A 27,000-nucleotide genomic window follows, 5' to 3' on the forward strand; every position below is an offset into this window, starting at 1 on the left:
ATTTAAAATCAAACACTTAAGTTCTTGGCCACATGTCTAGCCATCTAGCTACTAGCTGATTACCTAGAGGACAACATCCTTCACTTGATTAGTCAAGTTAAGTCAATAGATCCAGTTAGATTTGATTAGGGCTGGATGATTTAACTTGATTAATGTATATACAATATTTTAATGTCCAGACTCACTATGATGCACAGAAATAAGCATTCTGGAGTCCAGGCTGAACCCTATGCATCTCACACCGTTCTAAGTTTTGCAAACACAGACAAGTTAAGCCTAGTGTGCTTGTGAGATGCTCTGACTGAAACTAGAGGAACATAATATCTAGGGGGAAGATCCTAGGCTAAGTCAAAATTTTGAAAAATTAATAAAACTAGGATTTTGAAAACACTAGTTTTTCCTATAATTTCTTAAAGATAATTTTGAAATCAAGTAAAACGTTTAAGAACAAGGTAGGAAATTGATTTGAAAATCAAGATCTATTCTACCCAACATATTCCTATTTGGTAGAATTAAGCAAATAAAACTGGTAAGCAGAAATAAGTAGAGTAACTGAGTTCTACTAAGCACTAGTACAACTAGACTAGAAAATGGAAGTGTCTGAGTAATATCCAAGGTACATGAAATGATAGTGTCAAAAAGCAGGATCATCAGCTGGAGGGTCGTCAGTTGGAGGTGGTACAAGGGGCTGCTCGGGTGCAAGCTGTCCCTGGCGACGTATCTCACCCTAGAGAGAAGCGAATCCTGCAACTATCTCGGATCGTAGGGATCGGAGGAAGCGATGGCTATCTAGAACAGCCTGTCGCGTCTGAATGGACTGGATCTCGAGCTGAGCGATTAGGAATTCATTTCAATTCTCACGTATGTATAGAAAATATACAAAATCTATTTGCAAAATAAGAAAAAAATTAATTTTCTTTATTCGAGGAGCTCCAGTGGATTGACATACTAAATAGATCGATTAGGAAATCGAACCCTGAACTTTATTCATTTTTCTCATTAGAATTGATCTAATTGGACAGAGATCTTTTATACCTATATCATGTTATTATTTAATCTAAGTTCTTTTAAGTCAATTTTATATTTATTGATCAAACTCAAGTCCATTTAATTATATCAATATTTATTGGATTAAATTTGGTTCGTTAAAATAAATTTAATCTATTTGATCAAAAATTTACCTAATAAAATAAATTTAATCATTTGATTAAATTGGGTCCAAACCTAATTAATTATCTAAGCCGGATTCAAATCAGATTTTACATGCTCAATTAAATGAAAAACAGTAACTTCAAAAACAAAATTAAGAAACTGCTCATACACCAACGCACGTTAAATGCATGAAGGCCGTTCGACGTCATTTTTCAGCACAACCTAATTAACTGAATTGAAATATAAACATGTAAAAATAATTTAGTTACCATACATTAATAAAAAAAATTAAGGATGTATTTAATTAAGGATTATTTTTAATAATCTTAATTATTTATTTAAAATTATCAATTAAAATTTTATTTAATTTAGATAATTAATGATACCTAAACATGGGACGGACGGGAGCATAAACCTATTCATCTTTTATCATATATATATATATATATATATATATATATTTGAGCCTATAATCCAGAATTAAAAAATATTTAAAAAATAGATTTTTCTTGATTCTGATATAATAAAATTTTTAAATCAAAATTATCTCTTTTGTGGCATAAAGCAATTCGTTCGTCCCAGCGCCCCGCCAACCCTAAAATTATCCCTTTTATATTTACCTTTGAGATAAAATAAACCTAAACATTTTGTAAATTTCATTCCCCTATATATAATCAAACCCGAGTGGGTTACCGCGTCACATAAAACCCTAGCACAAGCAGCGATTCTCCTCTCGCGCACACGCGATTCCTCCCTCTCGCGGCGATCCTCCCTCTCGCGCAGACGCAGCGTTCCTCCATCTCGCGGCGATCCTCCCTCTCGCGGCGATCTAGCGGCTTTCCCCCTCGCGAAGAACCCTAGCGGCTTCCCCCCTCGAAAGACGTCCCATTCGCGAACATCCCCACTCGCCTTCTTGGAAAAGGTACGATCTTATACACTTTTAATACGTACCTTAGACTTTTGATCATTTTTTTTTACAGTATTATGGGGTAAAGCTCACGGATATTGGCAGAGGGTGGAGAGCAAGAGTGTAGAGCTTGTGAATGGGTGGGAAATAATTCTAGCTAAGGTAGTTTCCTTTAAAAAGTTCACATTTAATTGTTGATCATAATACAGGAGTTGCTTTTACCTGTATTTGTTTCCATAGCAAATCCCATGATGGATTTTGTTGTAAGGTTGCATTGAACAAGTTCAACAGTTCAAAATCTGGTCTACTTGTTAATGATTGTTGCATCATGAAAGACCTGTTTTTTTTCCCATGAAAGAACCCTACTGACATTCGTCATGTTTGTTTTAACATTGTCTTGTTGCCCTTTTGTTTTATGTTCTGTTTAGTTCTTGATGTTTAGTTGCTGTTTAGTTCTTGTTTAGATCTTGTTGTTTAGCTCTTGCTGTTTAGTTGCTGTTTAGTTCTTGCTGTTTAGTTGATGTTTAGTACTTGTTTTGGTGCTGTTTAGTTGCTGTTTAGTTCTTGTTTAGTTTTGGTTTAGTTCTTGCAACTTGTAAGTTGAACCTACAAAATCTCTTTCAACTGTTTAATTTTTGTGCAGTTCTTGCTGTAACTTGTTTGTATTGATGATAGTATGTTATTAAGTTTTGTTGTTATATTTATGTTTTTCAGTGTAGTTCTTTTACTTTGACACTGTCCTTACCCAGCATTGGTACATTGCATTTTAACATGCTTGTTATTAAGTTCAATTGGTTAGCATTAAAGGGGCGAAAGAATGGGAGATGGAGAACTCTACTTAATATATTTAGAAGTGACTACAATAATCACAGATAAAAGCTTTGGCTCTATGTGTTCTCACACACAAGTTCATGCTTCATTCATGGACTATTCCTTTTGTCACATCACTTGAAACTAAACACAGGCCCTTGTTATTGACTCACTTATTTCTTGTGCTTCATCTTTATCCGTGGAGCTGTGGAGGTGTTTGATTAGGTGTGTTGGATGGATCAAGTTATCAACCATAACCTTAGTTATGTGATTACCAGGTAATCACCTAATCAATGTCAGAGACCTGATAATCACACAACTAAGGTTTGCCGCGATGCTAGCTTCACTCACCGTGCATGAACTGTAACAAATATATATATATATATATATATATATATATATATATATATATATATATATATATATATATAAGCTAACAGTTGACTACATGCATAGTAATTTCCACTAGTGTTATGTACATATCTCAGCAATTAACTTATAAGTCAATGAAAGGAGAGTGAGTATAAAGTGGAAAGTGGAGATAAGAGAGAGACATGCATGATATTATAATCAAAGAGGGCAACAACATAATTTACAATTTATATTTTCATGCCATTCGTCTCTTAATTAATGTCATCAGTTTCCTTAATTACTTATTTTTCAACATTTCACACATTATAATGTACTTTATCTAACAATTCAACATAGTTTATTAAGTGGGTGAACGACATGCAATACACTGATCAAGAACGTGTCATATAAGTAAAGGTGAACGACCTGCAATCCCCCTATTTTGAACACATCATGTATAAATATAAATATAAAGGTGAGCAACTGACAGCCCACCCGAGAAGGATGCATCGTATATGAGAGTGAATGACTTGTAATCCACTCATAATGAAATGCATCGTATGTATGCACCTATACATAACATAGATCGGGTGAATGATTTGGAATCCACCCGAAAGAGATGTATCTTATATACATGGGATGAACGGTTTGTAACCACCCAATACGAAAATACATCAAGTGAATGCACATATACAAGTACATATATAAGTGAATGACTCGCAATCCACCCTAAAAGTGCCTCACAAAAAAGATGAACGATATGCAATCCATCTCGTGAGGTGAATTTGAATTGGACTCGTCGGGTTGGACAACCCCACCAAATATTTTAAGCAGGTTGGGTTGAGATTTCATCAACCCATTTTAAGGTGAGACCAGATGGGGCCTAGACCGACCCGCCTAAGCCCGCGTGGGTTGAGAAAAAAATTCTTCTAAAATTTAAAACTAAAGTGGAAAACTCAATGGGTGGAGCTTGACCTGCCTAATCCACAATTCAAACTTCAAATTTTCAACCTTTTCTATATATATATTTTTTATTTTTTGAAGAGCTCATGGCTTGGCCTGCTTAACCCGCAACCTGCCTTGGATTGAGGATTTCCCAACTTGGCAGGATGGTTGGCCGACCCACCTCACCTCGCCATAGGATGGATTTTTGGTAGGTCGGTCCACCCCACCACGGGTTGACTCGTTTGACAACACTAGATGCCTCACATAAGATTAAGGAGAATGGTCCGCAATCCACTCCGTGAGGAAAAATCATCTCAATTTGGCCAAAGCCTATGAACGCACAGAAAGAACCAAAAGTCCTTTTTAAAGCACAGAGCAAATGCTCTATATTTATATAGAAAAATATTTTTATTACTAACCTTGTATAAATAATCTCATAATTTTTATAAAGTAGAACTGAAATTCACACAAGGTTTTACATTTGTTTCTCCGTTTACTTAGTTGACAGTTATGTAATTTCTTATTAGCATTAAGCTAGAGCCCTCTCATATTTCTCATAACTATATTGACATAATCATTTATGATATTAATCCACTCTTAATTTCTCAAAATAATCTAAGTTATCCCTTTTAAGGCTCATTAATAAATTTTGGAAGAGTAACAACAAAAAGGCTATGAAAAGACAAGCAAATATAAATGACAAGATTAAGCAAATAGAGATATATAAAAGCATGCAATTTATTATTTCCAACAGATATACTGAAATTATTAGTTATTTATTATCATAAACCCTTAGATGACTTGCAACAGTAAGCAACATTTGAAATAAAATTTTAATATACTTTCTAATCCAATAGAAAGATCCTTTGAATCGAATCAGAATCAAGTTTAAGTGGGGCATTCCTTAAGTAATTTAGCACTGCATATATTCAAGTTACACTGAATGATGTATGTTAATCATGCACTAATGTGAAGGGATCAAGTAAGAAAACTCCATCTGAATTGAAGGGTATTTGCAGTGAAAGGCAAGGAGAGGGATAAAGAGGGATCAGGCGAGATCTCATCTGAAATTAACAAATGATGAGTGTGAGAGCGCCGATTGGGAGAGGGAATTGGAAGGAGTCAGGGATTTGGAATAAAATCTGGCGAGCGGGGCGGCGTCGATTGGTAGAGGGATTAGGAAGGGGGAGTCGGGGATTTGGAAAAAATAAAAACTCTAATTAAACTCTATATATAAATCAGTTTTAAAATTTATATATATATAAACCTATAAATGAGCTTCTATTTAATTGTAAAAACAGTGAAGATGACGAGTGACAGAGAACCCAAAACAATCGGAGACGAAAGTTTGCCTAAGTAACGAGCACAATGACCAATGCGCCAAACATTACTCACCTTAGAACTTCGTCGAGAACATCGTCGGAGACAAAGTATAGTTTTCCTTAGTTATCCCTACTAGCTCTGACTTCAATATGTTGCGGTAGCTCAGGCGGCCCGTAATTCTTCCAATCATCCTAAGGAAGTCCTCGAACGAACTTATCTATGTTCTCCTACTGTTCTTGAGTAACTCTGGCAGAGACGATGACTGGTCGAGGAGATGAGTAGTGGACAGCGCCGAAGGTTCCAGGCGGTGAGGACATGGGCTGAGACGGCGACGACAGGAGGAGATTTGAAAAGAGAAAAGTCCTAAGGTTTAGGTATATGATGGGGTTGAATTTGAACCGACTTTATTTTGTAATGACTAGTTTGACCATAAATATCTTTGTTTATCGGGGAAAAAATCATCTAATATTGTTTTTTAATTAGCAAAATGCAAAAATTCGAAATTTGATTTGAAATATTTTAATTAATTCAGTAGATTTTAAATTAATATATATTAATTACCATGAAAATTATAAATAAATTAAAATAATTCTAAAATTATTATTTTCCCTTTAATCAGTCATATAATTTAATATTTTATATGATTTATTTATTAATTTCTTCTTATTTTTAGTTTTTTACTATTTAATTTTCTATTATTAATATACACTTCTCTTTTATATGTTTTTATTTTTTATAAAATATCTTTTTAATAAAAAAATAAATTTTAAGTATTTAGGTTGAACTTGGCATACAGACTCATAGTAGTCATGCCCAAGGCCAAGACCTAGCCTAGTTCGGCAAAATCTTAGATCGGGATCAAGTTGTGCTTTACTCAGCCCATGGGCAAAGCCTCCCTTGCCTTGCTCATGGACCAAATAGACTAGGCATGATATGATTGAATATTACTAGGTCTAACTCAAAAAATTGAAACATAGAATTTACTCTGATCCAAACAATGAAATCCTTGTTCTTCCTTTTGTCATTGTTGTCCTTATTAGAGGAAGAAATTGGAGTGGGAGTAGGGGGATCCATCCTGACTCTATTCTAGTACATTTCATTAACAATTTTCTAGTGGTGTAATCATGTCTTAAATGATGTAGTTCCCATGGAATATCCAATTGGTTAGAGGGTGGCAGGCTTGTTACAATAGAGAAAAGGATCAATTTTCGACGGATGCATGTCCTCAGGGAAAAATACCTCTGCCGCACCTAGCTAATTTGACAGTCAGCTATAAGCTGATCCTGTAATTTATTTCCCTTCATATAACATGGGATGGATTGTGAGAGGTGCCTAAGATGAGCGTAATCACCTTTTGTTACAATGTCTTAAATGACTAAGTTTGACCATGTGGATTTAATGAATTTGGTAAAGATTTAAAGTTAGGTTCATATGGATTTACTCATATTGTGTGTCAAATTACTTGACAGTTACATTGTATGAGTGATGGATGAAGTTGATCGATGTCGACCGAACATTAGGTAAAAAGGAAAGTCCAACAAAAATTGATAGATGGGTGAAGTTCAAGTTAGTCAAGATCAATCGAACATTTGGTAATTTAAAGTCCTATGGGTACTTGCAAATTTTAAAGTAAATAAGCCTTTGTTTGGATGGGGTGAGGGGAGGTTTATTAATGGAAAGGAAAGGAAAGGGAGGGGAAGGAAATGAAAAGGATGGTAACTTCCTTATACCTCAATTTGGGGTATAAGGAAATAAGCCATTTGAGGGATAAGGGAGGGTAAAAGTTCTCTTTCCCTCCCCTCACCTCCTTCCCTCACCTTCTTTCAAAAAACAAAGTGTAAAAGTTACTTTTCCATTACTTATCCTTCCCTCACCTTCTCCCAAACAGACCATAAGAGTTAGCAAATAACAAAGACTTGAAGGTGAAACCTCTTGACAGATGAGAAGACTTGGTAAGTGAAGTTCAGTCAAATACCTGGCAAATAAGGAAATATGGAAATAATGCCTCTTAGCAAATGGGAAGACACAGTAGATTAAGGGTTGACTAAGATCATATCATGTAAGTTTCTAAAGGTAAACCCCTAGGGCGTAGCGTAGATGGTGGGCGTATGACATCTCGGGCGTATGACATCTCTAGCGTATTGGCCAGTGGTTGATTCTCAGGAAATGATGGCCACCATGCGCCTAATGCATATGTACCTGCATTTACCTCTTTCTATATCTATAGGACTAATCCGAGGGGAGCCGTTATGGTAGTGGTTCTACCTTTTTTCTAAAGATAAACTCTTGAAATGGAAGTTTTGAAAGACTAGTTTTCTTACTTAGGTGAAGACTTAATTGAGCCAAAAACTAGGAGTTAATCAACTATTTTACAATCATTCGATTGATATGATTAGTCAACTAGAGAGTGCACTAAAGGTAGAAAACTTTTGATAGGAAGAGATGTTGCCAAAAGTTTAACAACTTCAAATGTGAGGAACAAAGGATAAAGTTTATGTCACAAATCAAAGAGTTTTCATGCCCCCTTCAAATTTGTTGTCCTTTCGACAACAAGAAAGAAGAGCCAAGATTTGTGGGAGATCACTGTAAGCTTTTACAGGCTTCGAATTTTGTGTATTTTATGCATTAGAAATGCTACAATGGTATCAGAGCAAATTTTAGTTCTAAAAGCATGAAACTCTCGGAGTTGGCTCTGTCATGTTCTTTCGTCGCCTGTTGTTGCGCCAGGCGAGATAGTGGCAGAGATTTATAGGCGTCTCTGCCACTATCTCGCCTGGCGCAGCAGCAGGTGACGGAAGAACATGATAGAGCCAACTCCGGGAGTTTCATGCTTTTAGAACTAAAATTTGCTCTGATACCATTGTAGCATTTATAATGCCTGAAATACATAAAATTTGAAGCCTGTAAAAACTTATAGTGATCTCCCACATATCTTGGTTCTTCTTACTTGTTGTCAAAAGGACAAACCAAACTCCAACTCACCTTGAATGTTCTTCACGACCAATTACTAAAACTAGCCCCTCTCTCCATTAACTCCAACCAACCCTTGGGACGCACGTGCCTATATAGGTACTTGTGCAGTCACTGAAACTTGTGCACAAAATGCAGAAGTGGATGGTAACCGCAACCACATTTGCACAACGTGTAGACGTGGGTGCTATTGCCAAGAGTATAGCCCTGGATCGATTCTCAATGACGAAAAGTCTAGATCCTACTTAATAAGATCCGCGACACCCTTACATAGAGGTCTCAGAGATCTTTGAGGGGGCATGAAAACTCCTAAATTTGTGACTCATAAACTTTATCCCTTGTTCTTCAAATTTGAAGTTAAACTTTTGGCAACATCTCTTCCTATCAGAAGTTTTCTACCTTTATTGCAGTCTCTAGTTGACTAATCATATCGATCGAATGATTGAAAAATAGTTGATCAACTCCTAGTTTTTGGCTCAATTAAGTCTTCGACTAAGTAAGAAAACTAGTCTTACAAAACTCCCATTTCAAGAGTTTACCTTTAGAAAAAAGGTAGATCCACTACCATAATGACTCCCCTCGGACTAGTCCTATAGATATGGAAGGAGGTAAATGCAGGTACATATGCGTTAGGCGCATGGTGGGGTGAATCCAGGTCATCATTTCCTGAGAATCGACCACTGACCATTATGTTAGAGATGTCATACGCCCACCGTCTGCGCTACGCCTTAGGGGTTTACCTTTGTAGACTTACACGGAATGATCTTAGTCAACCTTAATCTATCGAGTCTTCCCATTTGCTAAGAGGCATTATTTCCAGATTTCTTTATTTGCCAGGTATTTGACTGAACTTGACTTACCAGGACTTCTCATTTTCCAAGAGGTTTCACCTTCAAGTCCTTGTTATTTGCTAACTCTTATGGTCTCTTTGGGAGGAGGTGAGGGAAGGGTAAGTAATGGAAAAGTAACTTTTACCCCCTTTTTTTTTTTGGAAGAAGGTGAGGGAAGGAGGGGAGGGAAAGAGAACTTTTACCCTCCCTTATCCCTCAAATGACTTATTTCCTTATACCCCAAATTGAACTTTAAAATTTGCAAGTACCCATAGGACTTTAAATTACCAAATGCTCGATTGATCATGACCAACTTGAACTTCACCCATCTATCAATTTTTATTGGACTTTCCTTTTTACCTAATGTTCGGTCGACTTCGATCAACTTGAACTTCGTCCATCACTCATACAATGTAAATGTCAAGTAATCTGACACACAATATGAGTAAATTCATATGAACCTAAGTTTAAACGTTTATGAAATTCATCAAATCCATATGGTCAAACTCGGTCATTTAAGACATTGTAACAAAAGGCGATTACGCTCATCTTAGGCACCCCCCACAATCCGTCCCAGGTTATACGACGAGAAGTAAATTACGGATCAACTTATAGCCGACCACGAAGTTAGCTAAGGGCGGGAGGGGGTCTTGAGGGCATGCACCCGTTGAAAATTGATCCTTTGCCCTATTGTAACATGTCTGCCACCTTTTAACCAATTGGGTATTCCATGGGGACTCCATCATTTAAGACATGATTATACCACTAGAGAATTGTTAATGAAATGTACTAGAATAGAGTAAGGATGGATCCCCCTACTTCCACTCCATTTTCTTTCTCTAATAAGGAACAACAATGACAAAAGGAAGAACAAGGATTTTATTATTTGGATCAGAGTAAATTCTATGTTTTACTTTTTTGAGTTAACATAATAATATTTCGATCATATCATGCCTAGTCTACTTGGTTCGTGAGCAAGGCAAGGGAGGCTTTGCCCATGGGCTGAGTCAAGCACAACTTGATCCCGCTCTAAGATTGTGCCGAACTAGGCTAGGTCTTGGCTTTGGGCATGACTCACATTTTGAATCCGTTGCCAAGTTCAACGTAAATACTTAAAATTTATTTTTTTATTAAAAAAATATTTTTTTTAAAAAATAAAAACATATAAAAGAGAAGTATATATCAATAATAAAAAATTAAATAGTAAAAAAACTAAAAATAAGAAGAAATAAATAAATAAAATATTAAATTATATGACTGATTAAAGGGAAAATAATAATTTTAGAATTATTTTAATTTATTTATAATTTTCATGGTAATTAATATATATTAAGTTAAAATCTACTGAATTAATTAAAATATTTCAAATCAAATTTCGAATGTTCGCATTTTGCTAATTAAAGAACAATATTAGATGATTTTTTCCCTGATAAACAACGATATTTATGGTCAAACTAGTCTTTGCAAAATAAAGCCGGTTCAAATTCAACCCCATCATATACCTAACCCTTGGGACTTTTCTCTTTTCAAATCTCCTTCGATCGTCGCCGCCTCAGCCCAGGTCCTCATCGCCTGGAACCTTCGGCGCCATCCGCTACTCATCTCCTCGACCAGTCATCGCCTCTGTCGGAGTTATTCAAGAACCTGCAGTAGGAGAATGTAGATAAGTTCATTCGAGGACTTCCTTAGGACGATTGGAAGAATTACGCACCGCCCAAGCTGCCGCAACATATCGAACACAAACCTAGTAGGGATACCTAAGGAAAACTGTACTACCTCCGACAACGTTCTCGACGAAGTTCCAAGGTGAGTAATGCTTTGCGCATTGGTCATTGTGTTCGTTACTTAGGCAAACTTTTCTCCTTGATTTTTTTAGGTTATCAGTCACTCGTCATTTTCACTGCTTTTATAATTAAATAGAAGTTCATTTATAGGTTTTCATGTGTGTGTGTATATATATATATATATATATATATATATCAATTTTAAAACTGATTTATATATTGAGTTTAATTAGGGTTTTTATTTTTTCCAAATCCCCGACTCCCCCTTCCTATTCCCTCTACCAATTGGCGCCGCTCACCTCCGCCCTCGCTTGTCGGATTTTATTCCAAATCCCTGACTCCCCTTCCAATTTCCTTTCCCAATCGGCGCTCTCACACTTGTCGTTCGTTACTTTCAGGTGAGATTTCGCTTGGCCCCTGTCTATCCCTCTCCTTGCCTTTCACTGCAAATACCCTTCGATTCAGGTGGAGTTTTCTTACTTGATCCCTTCACCTTATTGCATGATTAACATACTCCATTAGGTGTAACTTGAATATATGCGGTGCTAAATTATTAAGGAATGCCCCCACTTAAACTTGATTCTGATTCAATTCAAAGGACCTTTCTGTTGGATTAGAAAGTAGATTAAAACTTTATTTCAAATGTTGCTTACTGTTGCAAGTCATCTAAGGGTTTATGATAATAACTAATATTTTCAGTATATCTGTTGGAAATAATAAATTGCATGTTTTATATATCTCTATTTGCTTAATCTTGTCATTTATATTTGCTTGTCTTTTCATAGCCTTTTTGTTGTTACTCTTCCAAAATTTATTAATTAGTCTTAAAAGAGATAAGAAATATGAGAGGGCTCTAGCTCAATGCTAATAAGAAATTACATAACTCTCAACTAAGTGAATGGAGAAACAAATGTAAAACCTTGTGTGAACTTCGGTTCTACTCTATAAAAGTTATGAGATTATTTATACAAGGTTAGTAATAAAAATAATTTTCTATATAAATATAGAGCATTTGCTCCGTGCTTTAAAAAGGACTTTCGGTTCTTTCTGTGTGTTCATAGGCTTCGGCCAAATTGAGATGATTTTTCCTCATGGAGTGGATTGCGAACCGTTCTCCTTAATCTTATGTGAGGCACCTAGTGCTGTCAAATGGTCCAATCCGTGCATCCTATGGCGAGGTGAGACGGGCCGGCCAACCATCCTGCCAAGTTGGGAAATCCTCAATCCAAGACAGGCTGTGGGTTAGGCGGGCCAAGCCATGAGTTCTTCAAAAAATATATATATATATACAGAAAAGGTTGAAAATTTAAAGTTTGAATTGTGGATTAGGCAGGTCAAGCTCATGAGCCCATTGAGTTTTTCACTTTAGTTTTAAATTTTAGAAGATTTTTTTTCTCAACCCATGCGGGCTTAGGCTGGTCGGTCTAGGTCTTGTCTGGTCTCACCTTAAAATGGGTTGATGAACTCTCAACCCAACCTGCTTATATTGTTTGGTGGGGCAGTCCAACCTGACGGGTCCCACTCAAATTCACCTCACGGGATGGATTGCAGATCGTTCATCTTTTTTTTAAGACACTTTTAGGGTGGATTGCGAGTCGTTCACTTATATATGTACTTGTATATGTGCATTCACTTGATGTATTTTCGTATTGGGTCGATTGTAAACCGTTCATCCCATGTATATAAGATATATCTCCTTTGGGTGGATTCTAGGTCGTTCACCCGATCTATGCTATCTATATGTGCATACATATGATGCATTTCATTATGAGTAGATTACGAGTCATTCACTCTCATATACGATGCATCCTTCTTGGGTGGGTTGTCAGTTGCTCACCTTTATATTTATATTTATACATGATGTGTTCAAAATAGGGTGATTGTAGGCCGTTCACCTTTACTGATATGACACGTTCTTGATGAGTGTATTGCATGTCGTTTACCCACTTAATAAACTATGTCGAATTGTCAAATAAAGTACATTATAATATGTATCTTTATTGATATGACACGTTCTTGATGAGTGTATCGCATGTCGTTCACCCACTTAATAAACTATGTTGAATTGTCTGATAAAGTAAGTTATAATGTGTGAAATGTTGAAAAATGAGAAATTATGGAGACTGATGACATTAATTAAGTGACGAATGACATGAACATATAAATTGTAAATTATGTTGTTGCCCTCTTTGATTATATTATCATGCACGTCTATCTCTTATCTCCACTTTCCACTTTATACTCACTCTCCTTTCATTGACTTCTGAGTTAATTGCTGAGATATGTACATAACACTAGTGGAAATTACTATGCATGTATTCGCAGTGAGTGAAGCCAAGCCTAGCTCGTACGAGGCATGACAAAAAACTCTCATGATTTTTTGAGTCTCATTAGATATATGTGATGCGAATAGATGCACAATTAGTTTTAATAAATGTTCTTCTTCACAGTAGCGTACTGCAGTGATGGGGCGAGCGAAGAAAGGTCCTAAGTTTGCAGTCACAAAGAGGCTTATCGGTCCTAAAACCCTCAGGAAGTAAGTGAAAAGCTCATTTTGTTGTGCTCCTCTTTGTATGTTATAATATTTCTGAATTTTAATTTTAGATACAAGGAAGAGGTGTTGAATCCTAAAAAGAAGGATCTTGAAAAGGAGAAACTTCCTCGCAATGTGTACGCATATGTTATTCATTGTATCAATGCTTTTCTTCCTACAATTATTCTTTCTTATTATTTTTCTCTTTGTGTTTTGAAGGCCGGGTGTTTCCTCTGCATTGGTCTTCACATACAATGCTGCTATTTGCCCACCTTACAGGGTTATTGTGGACACCAATTTCATTAACTTCTCTATCCAAAATAAGGTGCCTTTCTTTATGCATTATGGCTTTCAATGTTGGTTTTGCCTATGTGTAATAAAAAGTAATATAATTTTGTTTTCTCAGTGTAAGCAAAATTATTCTGATTGATAGTTGGCTTGATATCCATCTCTCTGTTTTCTGTTGAGAAACTAGAATATAGTTTCAGTGCATGCTGGCCTCAGATTATCTCAGTAGGAGCTTGTAGATAATAATGAACCACTAATTGAGGGTTTCTTTACATAGTGCCAGTGAGAATGTCACATCCTAATTTTTGATGGACTTATGGATGATGTCACTTGTTTACAACTTTCAGTAGTTATCACAACATGAATATTTAGTTATTTGTGTTTTTTTTTGAAATCTTGTTTATATGTAACTGTAAGTTATTCCTTTTCTACTTTATACCCCTCTCAACTTGGTAATTGATTAAGTTCTAAGGTTTCTCTTTAGAGTTTCCCATTATGCTCTTCGCTCCCAATTGGAAGTTCTGTTGCAAAGGGAACATGGTAAAATGCATACCAAGTGGCATCCTCATCATTGAGAATACAAGATCCAATACTCTCCACATCACCAATCACCTTGTCTGACTATCCCATCTACTGTCTGGGATCCTTGACGAGCTTGATTATTGCATGCTAAACTCATCTGATTTCTCAGCAAGAGTGCACGTGCTTGGTTGCCTTGACCCAAATTGACAAGTACATAAGCATCTCCATTGTCTTCACCAACAACATATATGAAATGTTTGGCTCAAGGTCTGAAAGGTCATCAGCCAGGTGGTTTACCACTTCATGCATGTTAGCACCAATATGGTCTATGTCAAGATCAATGAGGATACTATTATCAACAACCATGAGGCCTTACAGTTTCTACCCACCAACTCCTACACTGCCTCCAAGACAAACACATAATCCTTGTCTTATCTTAGAATTAGTCCTATAGCCGTCCTTTCCTCACTTCGTGCGACAACAATGTCTATAATTCCAACCAATTTTAGAGAAATTGGTCCCTAAGTTAATTCTCAAGGACAACACGTCACCATCCCAAAAGTATCCCTCTCATGCAATAAACAAATGACCCATAAATGTAGTCTCCTCCCATTGGTACACATCGCTTGGCCTATATGTAGAGATCTTAGTCTCTTTTTGTTTGCAGCACTTCTATCAATTTCTTTATCCATTGCATTTTTTAAAAAATGGTTGTTTATTTTTCTCTTCTACCATGTTTCTCTGTCTTTCTCGCTTTTTCAAGTAATTGCTATATGGTGAAGTCATTGCTGTAGACCCTATTGAATCTAATTTTTTTTCTAATGCTATCTCTCATCTTGTTGTTATTAATATTATTTACATATTGTTATCAATATTATTTACATATTAATAGTGAGAACAAATTGATGCTTGACAGTGTCTGTTATCATTTCATCAGTTCTTAAATAGTGGTTGGTGAAACTTGAGGACATTGTGTTAGTTGGCATTGCCAAAATTTCTTTTTTGCAATTAACAAGAATAACATTATTTGCTTGCTCAATTCAAAGATGGTAAATATAATTGTATTGTATATGGCCATTCTAGCTGAGACTACTAGGTGGCTGGAGAAATTAGTATTGTTAATTTTGCTAACTTTTCATTCAGTAGAAATATCTATCAGAACCTTCTTGAAGCACAATTTATTCATGTGTTATTTATTAATCAAAATGTCGACTGCTTGATAATTTCTTTCATATAGATGATATGTGTTGGCTCTTCAGGAATGATTGTGATAGTAGTAGAAACATGTATAGTTGAAAATGCTGTAGTTCATCTTTGCAAATCTTAATTTCATGTTATGTTTGTAAGGGATCTTGCTTATTCCTCTAGAATATATGATATTTTTCTTTATTGGTTATCTTTGCTGATTGCTTTCTTAATGGTTCTAGTTGGATTTGGAGAAAGGCATGATGGATTGCCTCTATGCTAAATGTAAGTTGTCTTTTAGAGAGGACCGTGCCTTCCTATTTTGTTTATATTAGGATTATTTGGTCATCTTAGCACCTTTATCTATCTTATAAAGAAATTGTTACACTCATGTTTGTACCGTAGGCACTCCATGCATCACAGATTGTGTTATGGCTGAGCTTGAAAAGTTGGGACAGAAGTATCGTGTGGCTTTAAGGTAACTTCTTTTTTTCTTCATCAATTTCCTAAAATATATAATTCAATTTTACCTATGTAATGGTTAATTAGATGTATTTTTTTTTTCTTTTAAAGGATTGCCAAAGATCCTAGATTTGATAGGTTACCATGTACACATAAAGGGACTTATGCTGATGATTGCATCGTTGACAGGGTTACTCAGGTTTGTAACAAACTAATTTATAGCACTTAGATCACTCAATTTTTAGCAATATTATTTCATGGACTCGTTATCTTCTTGTTATGTTTGTACAAAGTTGCAAGTTCCGATACATATTCTTGTAAACACCAATTTCTGCTTTTTCCATTTGAAAGTTCATCAAATGTTTCAGTTATTTGTTAAATTTAGTAGTATTTGGCTTAGGCACTGAGCCCATGTTAACCAAATCTCTTCCTGTCTAAGTTTACTGCCGACTTGTTTAGCTAAGTTTATCAATTTCCTTGGCACTACTGCACCATAGGGTCTGAGTCGAATTGAACCATCCCTTAGGTTTACCCAGTTTGATCTTGTCAACCAATGCGACTATTACAAACCTGGTATTTTCAGTGTTTAAGGATTCGATTGTATTCAGGATCTGGTATTTTATAGATAGACGAGGATATTGTCATTCATCTTATTGTGGCATTTGATATGCCAAAATGTGTTTCTAAAGTCTCACCAATTTGTCCTACAGAAAGTTACTGTTTCTATAAATTTTTATAAAATTGATCTCCATTTTTGCCGGAAACCTCTCCTGGCTTTAATATCCTTAACTGTTTTCTCCCTTGTATATTCTCCACCCTTTTTATCTTCTTGTATTGAGGATTCCACCTTATCATGTACAGCACAAATGCTATATTGTTGCAACATGCGATAGAGACTTGAAGCGAAGGATACGCAAGGTATAGGCCTAAAATTGTATTTGCAGTACTGTTTTACCCTATTACTATGCTCTAAAAAGTGTAAGGCTTAAGCAGATTCCCGGAGTGCCTATCATGTACATTACCAGACACAGGTATTCGATAGAGAAACTACCTGAAGCAACTATTGGCGGAGGTAGAATTCTTTTAATGTTTAATTCATTCTTCATTTGAGCACTGAACATGTCTTAAAAATGGCTCTTTTATCATAACACAGCACCGCGGTATTGAACAACTTCTTTCAGTACATGGAGCTTCTTCCTGAGTCAGATAATTTTATGCATTCTCCATTACGAATAAACAGAGCCAACCTGTGAGTCTTTGGGTTGTTTGTAGCTAGTAAAGCCTTGAAGGCGTTCATGTATCAACTTATAGTTAATCGAAATGTCTGACACTAAGCTATGTGGAGATTAGGAAAAACAATGGTGATTACCACTGAAACTGAACTAAGCTTATTAATTATGTGGGTTATGATTATGAAAGTGTTTCAGAATTGGATTGAATCGTTTGGTTGTAGCGTCTGTCTCAAGACATGAAAGCCAATTTGTTTCATTTTAAAATTGGAGTTTCCCCATCATTTCCAATTTGAATGTTTCTTGGGGTTTACTATGGTGGTACCCAGCCATGGTCCAATAGCTTAAAGGGCCATTGTCGACTTAGCTTGGAAAGATTGCATCAGACTGGAAAGGTTGCATCAGACTCTGACACCTAGCCAACTACACTAAGTGAGCTTGGTAGCTTGTTATGATAATAATGGCCATAGTCCAACAGCTTAAGGTTCATTTTCGACTCCGAGTTCGGTTGCATCCAACTTTTGAAACTCTATTGATTAAACATCTTCAGTTAATTACGATTAGGTGTATTGTTTTTAATGGATGGTGGATCTAATAATACTGGATTGATGGGCTATTAGATGTGAGTATTTTCTAATTTAGTTAGATAGCTGATGAAAAGTTTTTGTAGGGTGGGACTGGTCACTCATATGATTAATCGACATAAGTTGAATATTTGATGCCAACTAAATAAAAAAAGGTAATCAATCAAAGGACATGTTCTTGAGCTCCTGGGTTATAGTGTAATGGCAGAACATTTATGCAGTCTCCCAAGTATTCACGGTTCAATTTCTAGTTACGATGCATTATAGGATATTTCCTTTCAGTGAGATGAAAAATCTAGGATGTTGGGTTGTTCGCTACTTGCACTTTTGGATTTATTTTAGTGACAGGTGAAAAATTTTTATAGGGCAAGATCGATTACCATTGGATTTATTTTAGTGACAGGTGAAAAACTTTTATAGGGCAAGATCGATTACTAGTAGAATTAGTTGATTCAAATTGGTTGGGTATCTTATGTTCTCCAACATTGATGATGGAATAAACATGGTTGATCCTGTCTGAGAGCTGGAGAGATGGCGGCTGGTTTCGGTGATTGATTTTTTGATCAGCGGAAGACCTCTCGATCCAGGATGACGAAACTCCTCAACGCTCTTGCATATACTTCGATGATCCGATAAAGCGTTAGTGACCAAAGCCTGAGGTGGAGATCCTTGGCAAGACTCTCCAATGCTCAAATCAATACAATTCCGGTGGAAAAGGAAGAAGAAACAGTAGTGGGAAGGTTCGTGCGAAAGTAGAGTTACAGATGCAGAGTTTACTTACTTTATCAATGGAGAAGATCCCCCTTTTATACCACCTCACATGCCTCCGTGATCATGAGGTGGTCCCCGGTGTCTCAGAGTTTGTTAGGTGATAGAGAAAGTACATCATGGGCAATGTGCAATAATTGTTCGAGGAATCTTTCTTCTACCCATTGATATACCACTTTTGTCGCTTATGTCTTACGCCTTTGTTGAGGCAGTTACGAGAATATGTTGTTATGCTTAGCTGGCTTCTGAGGGACATAACAACCTTCGAAGAAGGTTTCGAGGGAATATTCCCGACAAGTTCTGATAATCTGTTATAATGCTGTCGGATGTTGTCTGCTGAGTATATCCCGACCGATCCTTAAGGTTGGCCATATTCAAGTCTGTCCTTCCCTTAAGTTGCTTTATTATGTATTGAGTGTTGTCGGGAATCTGCTCAAGAACTAATATGATGCATAGAGTATACTAGTAATTCATTCAAGGAGCTGTCTAACTAATCATTTATGTTAAAGAACCAATATAATGCTAAGTGCCCTTATGCCCGGTCGGACCCTTGCTCGACTGAGCGCACACACAGAACCTTATGTTTGACCTGTCTCTATCCAACTGTTTGTATATTAAGAGCTTTATAAAACTATGTGCCCTTGAGCCCGGTTGGGCCCTTGCCCGACTGAGCGCACACACAAAACCTTATGCTTGACCTGTCTCTATCCAGCTGATCGTATATTAAGAGCTTTATAAGGCTAAGTTTCCTTAAACTTAGCTGGATCCTTACCCGACTGAGCACACACACAGAACCTTATGTTTGACCTGTCTCTGTCTAGCTTATCGTATATTAAGAGCTTTATAAGGCTAAGTGCCCTTAAGTCCGATCGAGCCCTTGCCTGACTGAGCGCACACAGAATCTTATGCTCGACCTGTCTGTCTCTATCCAGTTGATTGTATATTAAGAGCTTTATAAGACTAAGTGCCCTTAAGCCCTGTCGGGCCCTTGCCCGACTGAGCGCACACACAGAACCTTATACTTGACTTATCTCTATCTAGCTGATCGTATATTAAGAGCATTATAAGGCTAAGTGCCCTTAAGCCCGATCGGGCCCTTGTCTGACTGAGCGCACACACAGAACCTTATGCTTGACTTGTCTCTATCCAGCTGATCATATATTAAGAGCTTTATAAGGCTAAGTGTCCTTAAATCCGGTCGGGCCCTTACTTGACTGAGCGCATACACAAAACCTTATGTTTGACTTGTCTCTATCTAGCTGATCGTATATTAAGAGCTTTATAAGGCTTAAGTGCCTTTAGGCCCGACCAAACCTTGTTCTGTCGGGTCCATGCAGAAAGGCTTATCACTTGGTGATTAAAGTAACCAGATAAGGGATAACCCTTACCCTACCACTAACTGTCATCCTATCATGACTTTGACCATCACGTCACTTTGACCTGGACGACCACATCACTCTCGGGGTCCGCTTGCTATAACTCGTATCACTAGCCTCCCCTTCAAATTTAGTCGAAGGAGGTGTAGCCAACTGACTAGACTCAAATCTTAGTCTCGTTTGCTCACCTATCGTGGCCAATATTTTCTTTGAATTTTGACTAGCCCAACTATCCTTGCACCCTAGGCCTTTTTGAATAATAAAATATCAACTTCTATTTTCTATCTTAACCGATTAAACTTGAAACCTTCTCCTTCAAGTCTAGTCGAAGGAGGTGTAACCAGCTGACTAGACTCAAATATTAGTCTCGTTTGCTCACCTCTTGTGGCCAATATTTTTTTTGAATTTTGACTGATCCAACTATCCTTGCACCCTAGGCCTTTTTGAATAATAAAATATCAACTTCTATTTTCTATCTTAACTGATTAAACTTGAATTCTGGTTTCGTCGAGTACTTAACAATTTTCAAATTTGCGCGTTGGTATTTGGTCCTTCCCCAAAGAGAGAGAGAGAGATGAAGATGTGATGAGGGATGATGCTTTGACATCGAAATGATTTGGCTTGTCTCATCCATCATAAATGCCCATTTATGGGTGAATGTCACGTGACACTATTTCTCTCTCTTTGAAATGATTTTTGACGTATGCTTCTACGTGCGCCTAAACGGCACCTCTCCCTTTATGGATCAATAATCCTCTAAGCGTAAGCCGTTTTGATCCAAGGGTGCATACTATTGGATTAATCCTTATAAAAAAAAAATCCTAAACAATCTTCAGACTTGACATTTCATCTTTTATGATTTGTTCTTCGGTGATTTTTCTTTTCTGTAACACTCCGCGTTTCCTTGTTCTCACGGAACTTTTCTTACCGTCTTCTTCTCTTAGGGTTCCAGTAAGTCATTCATCTTTTAACTATTTTTGTGTGTCCTTATGGCGGAAGTATCATTAGCTCCTTATTACACTCATTTTCTCTTAGATTTTGATAACTCCGACAGAGCTGCCATACGCCTTCGATACGAAATTCCTAAGGATTACCGTATCGTCATTCCCAAACCAAACGAGCATCCTTATCATCCTCTTGCTAATCACATTACTTTCTTCAAGTACCAGCTAATAGCCGGTTTGCGCTTTCCTATCCTGTCTTTCATGGTGGAAGTAAGTCAATATTTTAACATTCCCCTACAACAGTTCACCCCCAACGCCTTTCGCTATCTATGCGGGTTGTTCATGCTATTTCGCCCGTTCGAGATTCCTCCAACACCTCTCAACCTTTTCTTTTTTTTCTTATCCTAAGAAGTCAGACTTTGGCATTTTTCTCTTTCAATCTCGCCCTCAAATGATCCTATTCGAGGATATGTCATCTTCGAATAAGGATTGGAAATCTCATTTTTCCTTCTTAGAATTACCTAAACCTGCCACTTGGTCAATAGAATGGCAGTCCTCTTTCTCTCATCTTCCTGACTTTAAGAAGCTCAAACAAGATCCTACATTTCTTGACTATTCTAATAGGTTGAGTCTTCATATTCATAAGTGGATGCGCGAAGATCTCCTATATTTGTTTGGCTTAAGCCCCATTCAAAAGAGGCTATCTTGTTCCTTCGGAGAGTTGCTCTAACTTGTCCACTATCCTATTACTAACTAAAGTATTTTTCATTTTATGCAATGGATGCCTATTTTGATGCATTGGTAGACAAGGTAATTGGTCGAGTAGAAGAAGGAAAACTTCTTGCTAAAGAGCAAGAGCTATTAACTGAACGGGGCTTACAACCAACTGCCTCATTCGGTGAAGCTTCTAGTGGTCAAGCAACCGCATTTAATGCGGCCGCTGCTTCTGAGGAATTGCCCTCTAATTTACCTATCCTGCTTGAGGATATTCCTCTGGAAGAGACTGCCCCTAAGAGAAAACGTAAAGGACGTAAACTTACTTTGGCTCCTTCTCTCAAGAGACAAACACTATCTGCTCCAGATGATTCTGCCCAGGGGGGGATACGAGAGCAACCCCTCGAACCAACTTTGTTGGCTCTTTATCCTGCCCTCTCAATTCCCGTCTGTATTCCAACTCACGAGGATATTTCTATGCCAAGTGCTATTTCCGACCCTAGCTTTCTTATGTCTTTTTGGGGAAAACTCCCCTTACCTACACAAAAACCGTCTGACCAGCCCTTCCCCATTTTTTCCTTACCATCTGTGCAATTTTCCCTTTCTTCTTCATCCACTTCCTCTGCTACTATGCCTATATTAATAGGGGATCCTTTAATAGATGCTTGGGAAGAGGCACAGAATAAGTTTAGCGAGCGGATCTCTATAGAATTTGCAGACAGATTTTCATATGAGCGAACCAAGGTAACTTAATTTTTAATTGATTATCTTTTATCTATTTTGGATATTAATAATTATGCATCTCTTGCAGCAATGGGTAATGGATATGAGCGTAGCTCGACAGTTATATGATTTGGCTCAGGAAAACGAGTTGCTGAAACAACAAATTCCTGAGGTAACTTCTGCCTCTACTCTTAAACAGATAAAGGATCTAGAAACTCAACTTCAAGAGGCTCATAAGTTGGCCCAAGTTGAGCTCGAGAAAGCCAATCAGTGGAAGACGGCCACAGAAAGTTTCGAAGCTCAACTCAAATCAGAAACTAGTATTCGGTTAGATACCGAGACAAAATTGAATGAGCGAACTACTGAATCTGTGTAGCTGTCCACTCAATTACAAGAACTGATGGTTGCTCATGCCACCGAGCTAGCTGCTAGAGAATCTGAGCGAATAGCTCAGAAGGCTGAACAAAATTCTCTATTGGAGGAAACTCGAAAGGAAGTATCAACAGTTTAAGCAGAATTGGTAACCTACCAGGCGAGGGAGGATAAACGATTTGAGAAGAAGAAAACAACACTCCTCAAATCAGACGAAATCAGCACTCCCATTGCTGAATCCGCCGTTAATGCCCTTACTCTTGGAGCTAAGGGGATAATAGAACGGTTAAGGGAGGGAGGTTACCTAGCATTCGAACCTCCTGATGGCTTTATTGATCATTGGAGGCTATTAAAAAATTGTCCTCCCAACTTTTCCCCCAAATTAATATAGTTTACTGCATCTTCATTTTTCAATTGCATTGTTTAAAGAACTTCTTAGCAATTCTTATATTAAGACTTCTGTGTCGGCTTATATCTTGTTTCTGTCGAGCGAGAATTTAGTTGGGAAAGTAAGACATAATCAATTTTCGTTAGACTGTGTTCAACCTAACACTCGTTCAACCCTTATTGATTGGACGGATTTACATTCGTCTAGGTCTATTTTCGTTCACCCAACCCTTTGTGACTGAATGACTTAACCTTTGTTCAGGTCTATTTCCGTTTGTCTGATGACCCCTGGTGTTCGACCAGCATAAAAACTTGTTTACATTTTAGGATGGGGCACACCATAACTTCTATTTACTGTTTAAATAAAGGCTTCCCATATTGATCAACGCTACGTCTCCTTGCCATTAACTTGGCTCAGAATTCAAAACCTTTTTTGGTAATCACGCTGATGCTTTGAGATACCAACCCTTACATCCGTTACTTGTATACTTCCTTTATTAGTGACATGTGCGAACATGATGTCATAAATGTACACGATTCCCCATACCCGCCATCTCACTCAACCATCCCACGATCCACAATTAATCCTGCTTCTTCCTCACTTACAATCTGACGGCTTTACTTGAAATGCACTTTCACAGAGTTCGTATAAAAGTTCTGTGAAAAAAGGGGAGAAAACCCTAAGGCTTTCTTGTTGTCTTCTCCTTTATTATCCCTTCTTCCATTTACTTCTCTGTTCTATTAATCCTTTTCCCCCTAACATGGCTGAGGGTGATGAGTGGAATAGTTGATGTTCCTCCCACTTAACTGTTGAGGACACTTATGAACTCAAATTCAACTATGGCGTTCCTCTCGACATAGTCATTCCTACCGAAAAGGATCGTCCTCATCGCCCTCTACTCGAGAGCGTTGCTGTCTTCAGAGAGCAAGTTATTTCTGGCCTTCGTTTTCCTTTACATCATTTCTTTATTGCCGTGAGCCGGTATTTTGGTATTCCCCTACATCAACTCCTTCCCCAATCTCTTCAAATCCTAAGTGGTGTCACTATTGTCTTTCGTTTGCTCAATATCCCTTTATCCCCTCGTCTCTTCCATTATTACTTCCTCGCCAGGTAGAGACTGGCTTATTCAAATTTTAAGCTCGCCCTAAAGTGATTTTGTTTAATAAAGTTCCAGCTCAGGAGGAATGGAGGGATAAATATTTTTTTATTCGTCTTCTTCCTTCTTCGTCTTACCCCACTATTTGGCTACAACAACTTCCCACTATTCCTACTCTAGGCAATCTTCACACGGACCTGACCTTAGGTCCCGTTCTAGAGTATATGATATGTCTAAAGTTTAGTCTGTCCCAGTTGACCGTAGAGGGCTTATTATATCTTTTCGGACTTGCTCCGATACCTATTGAGTTAAGTGCCTCTTTCAGTAAGAAATCTTGACATCTATCTTAGCTATTCGTTATAAGAACTTATGATGTTTCCTTATTTTCATAGCTAAAGCTATTAGCATGGCCTTCCTTTTCAAAAAGCCTCAGATAACGAAAGAGACCTTAACCAGGATACGTGAGGATTTACGAAAGGAGTGCTAGCTCGCACAACTGTCCACCTCCACCGGTCCACCCCCATGGTGGAACCTATTTCTAATTCCTCCTCAGATTCAGATGATGTTCCCTTGATCAGACGCACGAGGTCCCAGTTCACAACCCTAGGGTGTCAGAATCTACCCCCAAAGAACAAACTCATATTACTAAGACTGAGGATCTATTCGTTTGAGGGAAAGAGCCTGCACCACTGGAACATCGTCGGTATAATCTTCAACTTGCTATGATGTGACCAGGTAAATTGATCTCTACATGTTACAAGGCCACACAAGCTTCCAAACCAATCGGGATGGTTATAGAGGCAGTCAGGGCTTCATCAGAACTAATCAGGACAACTCCTAGATCTCCTGTTCTAGGAGCATTAGATCTGAATTTGCTCGAGCTTCCTTCCTCGACACAGATTTCCCTTGGTGTATCTGACATCTCTGCTATTCGGGTGACCAAATCTGGACCGACGAAGCGTCCGCGGTCTCTCCTAGGGCCACCTAAAAAGAAGTTGGCCGGTACTATTCCTCGTGTTGGAGGCTTTGTCCGATCCCCTGAATTATTCCAGACAATCCCTGAGCATTCTCTTATTATTTCCCCAAGCTCCACTCCGTCAGGATCCACTCCTTCAGGTGGTCCCTGACATCTTTTTTGGTAATCTTATATGTTACCTTCTCAACAAGGACCGGAAATGACTGATTCCTAATCTTTCGAGACAATTAATGTAAGAGGTTCATTGGCGGATTGTTGGATGCAAACTTACAGGCGCTCAAGAGGGGCTACCATATCTGAACGTGCTGATGAGCATGCTCAACACATTTTTGCGGTAAATCCCCAACTGATCTTCTTTATAATTTTTCTTACCAAGCTATAACCTTATCATTATTTTTTTTTAGTTTTGCGTTTCTGGAATGCAAATAAACCAGTTGGCCGTGGATCTGGAGCGAGGCAACAAAGTTTTGAAGGATTGCGAACAAGAGCTAGAAGTCGCTTTTACCGCTCCAAGTGCTGAAATAACCCTCTTACGAGAAGAGGATACAACTCAAACTGAGCTTCTTTTGGGTATGGAAAAGATCCTACAAGAGTATCAGCAACTGACGAAGTCCCACCAAATAGCTAAACAGAAAGTTAGAGCTTCTACTACAAACCAGCGAGTCCAAACTTCAAGTGGAAAGTGCCTTAAAAGATAAAGCCTCTCCGACCTAGCTCACAAAACTACTCAACTAGAAGAGCTATGCTTATCCCTTGGGTCCAGATATCCTGAATTAATTCAAGAGATAGCCGCTAAGAACTTTTTGCTATTGAACCAACAGGAAAAACTGAGAGCCCGAGACGCATAGCTGGCATCCTTATTAACTGAGTTAGAGGGTGTAAAAATTGATCAGGATAATATCAAGGTTGAGCGAGACACTATCCAAGCTGAGCGAGATGCTATTCACTCTGAGTTACAAGCATATAAAGAGGGGGAAGATGAACGTCATGAAGTTGCACGAAGAGCCTATCTAGACTCTCCTAAATTTGGTAAAGTATTTGCCACTCGCATTATGAGGACTTTTACCCAAACAACTGGAGGGGTTATTCAACAACTGCGAGAGGGTGGCCATCTATCATCAGAATCCCCTCAGCCTTCTATAGATCTTCGACGCCTCCATAGAGAAATCACAAAAGATCTCTTAAGTAAGTTTGATTGACTATGTTGCATTCTTATATTTTCTAGTTGTAACAAACTGAAATATATTATCTAAGAACATTCAGAACAGTAATTAATTGGTACCTGTCATCTTGTGTAGCTTCTTGCATCTTCAGAACCACCAATTTTATTTGTGAAATTTAATTCTTCATCGTATTTAGGATACACCCTCCAGAGAAACTTTCCATAATAGAATGTTGCCCCAGGTAGAGTAGTTAAGCCGGATGACATGATTCATAATTTTATGAATGCCCGGACGAGATAGTATACTGGACGACTTATTTGCACTGAGCGAAGAGTCAGACTGAATATTTTTGCCTTTGATAATAAACTTTCGGGATTGAATAATAGGCCGAGCGAAAACATAATGCCGAGCGAAATTATTCCAGATATGTAATGGTAAGACCCTGGACTGAATAATGGGTTGAGTGAAAACATAACGACGAGCGAAATTAAAACAGATATTTGATAATAAAGTCCCGGACTAAATAATAGGCTGGGCAAAAGCATAACACCGAGCGAAATTAAACCAGCTATTTAATAATAAGGTCCCTGACTGAATAATAGGTT

At 37.7% G+C, this 27,000-nt stretch overlaps 1 protein-coding gene across 7 annotated transcripts; it reads left to right on the plus strand.

Annotated features, from left to right (window-relative positions):
- The first annotated feature begins 1,829 nt into the window (after positions 1-1,829).
- On the plus strand, positions 1,830-26,511 carry LOC122009087 (rRNA-processing protein FCF1 homolog). Of its 7 annotated transcripts, none has more exons than XM_042565094.1 (11): positions 1,830-2,074; positions 2,133-2,221; positions 13,523-13,608; positions 13,677-13,742; positions 13,825-13,930; positions 15,843-15,885; positions 16,006-16,078; positions 16,174-16,261; positions 16,924-16,980; positions 17,056-17,134; positions 17,216-17,501. In XM_042565094.1, the coding sequence occupies exons 3-11, from the start codon at positions 13,538-13,540 to the stop codon at positions 17,227-17,229; spliced, it is 597 nt and encodes a 198-aa protein (XP_042421028.1). In that variant the 5' UTR covers positions 1,830-2,074; positions 2,133-2,221; positions 13,523-13,537; the 3' UTR covers positions 17,230-17,501. The 7 variants fall into 7 exon arrangements, 6 of the variants coding, with proteins under 6 accessions (XP_042421028.1, XP_042421029.1, XP_042421031.1 ...); XM_042565095.1 differs by having other exon boundaries at positions 13,526-13,608; XM_042565097.1 differs by having other exon boundaries at positions 2,165-2,221.
- Positions 26,512-27,000: the final 489 nt, after the last annotated feature.

The sequence above is a fragment of the Zingiber officinale genome, chromosome 8A (genome assembly GCF_018446385.1).
Source record: "Zingiber officinale cultivar Zhangliang chromosome 8A, Zo_v1.1, whole genome shotgun sequence".
Taxonomy (NCBI): Eukaryota; Viridiplantae; Streptophyta; class Magnoliopsida; order Zingiberales; family Zingiberaceae; genus Zingiber; species Zingiber officinale.

Coding starts and splice junctions, on each gene's coding strand:
- LOC122009087 (XM_042565094.1), top strand. CDS start 13,538: ATGGGGCGAGCGAAGAAAGGTCCTAAGTTTGCAGTCACAAAGAGGCTT. Junction 15,886..16,005: donor GGATTGCCTCTATGCTAAAT/GTAAGTTGTCTT, acceptor TTTGTACCGTAG/GCACTCCATGCATCACAGAT. Junction 16,262..16,923: donor TCGTTGACAGGGTTACTCAG/GTTTGTAACAAA, acceptor TATCATGTACAG/CACAAATGCTATATTGTTGC.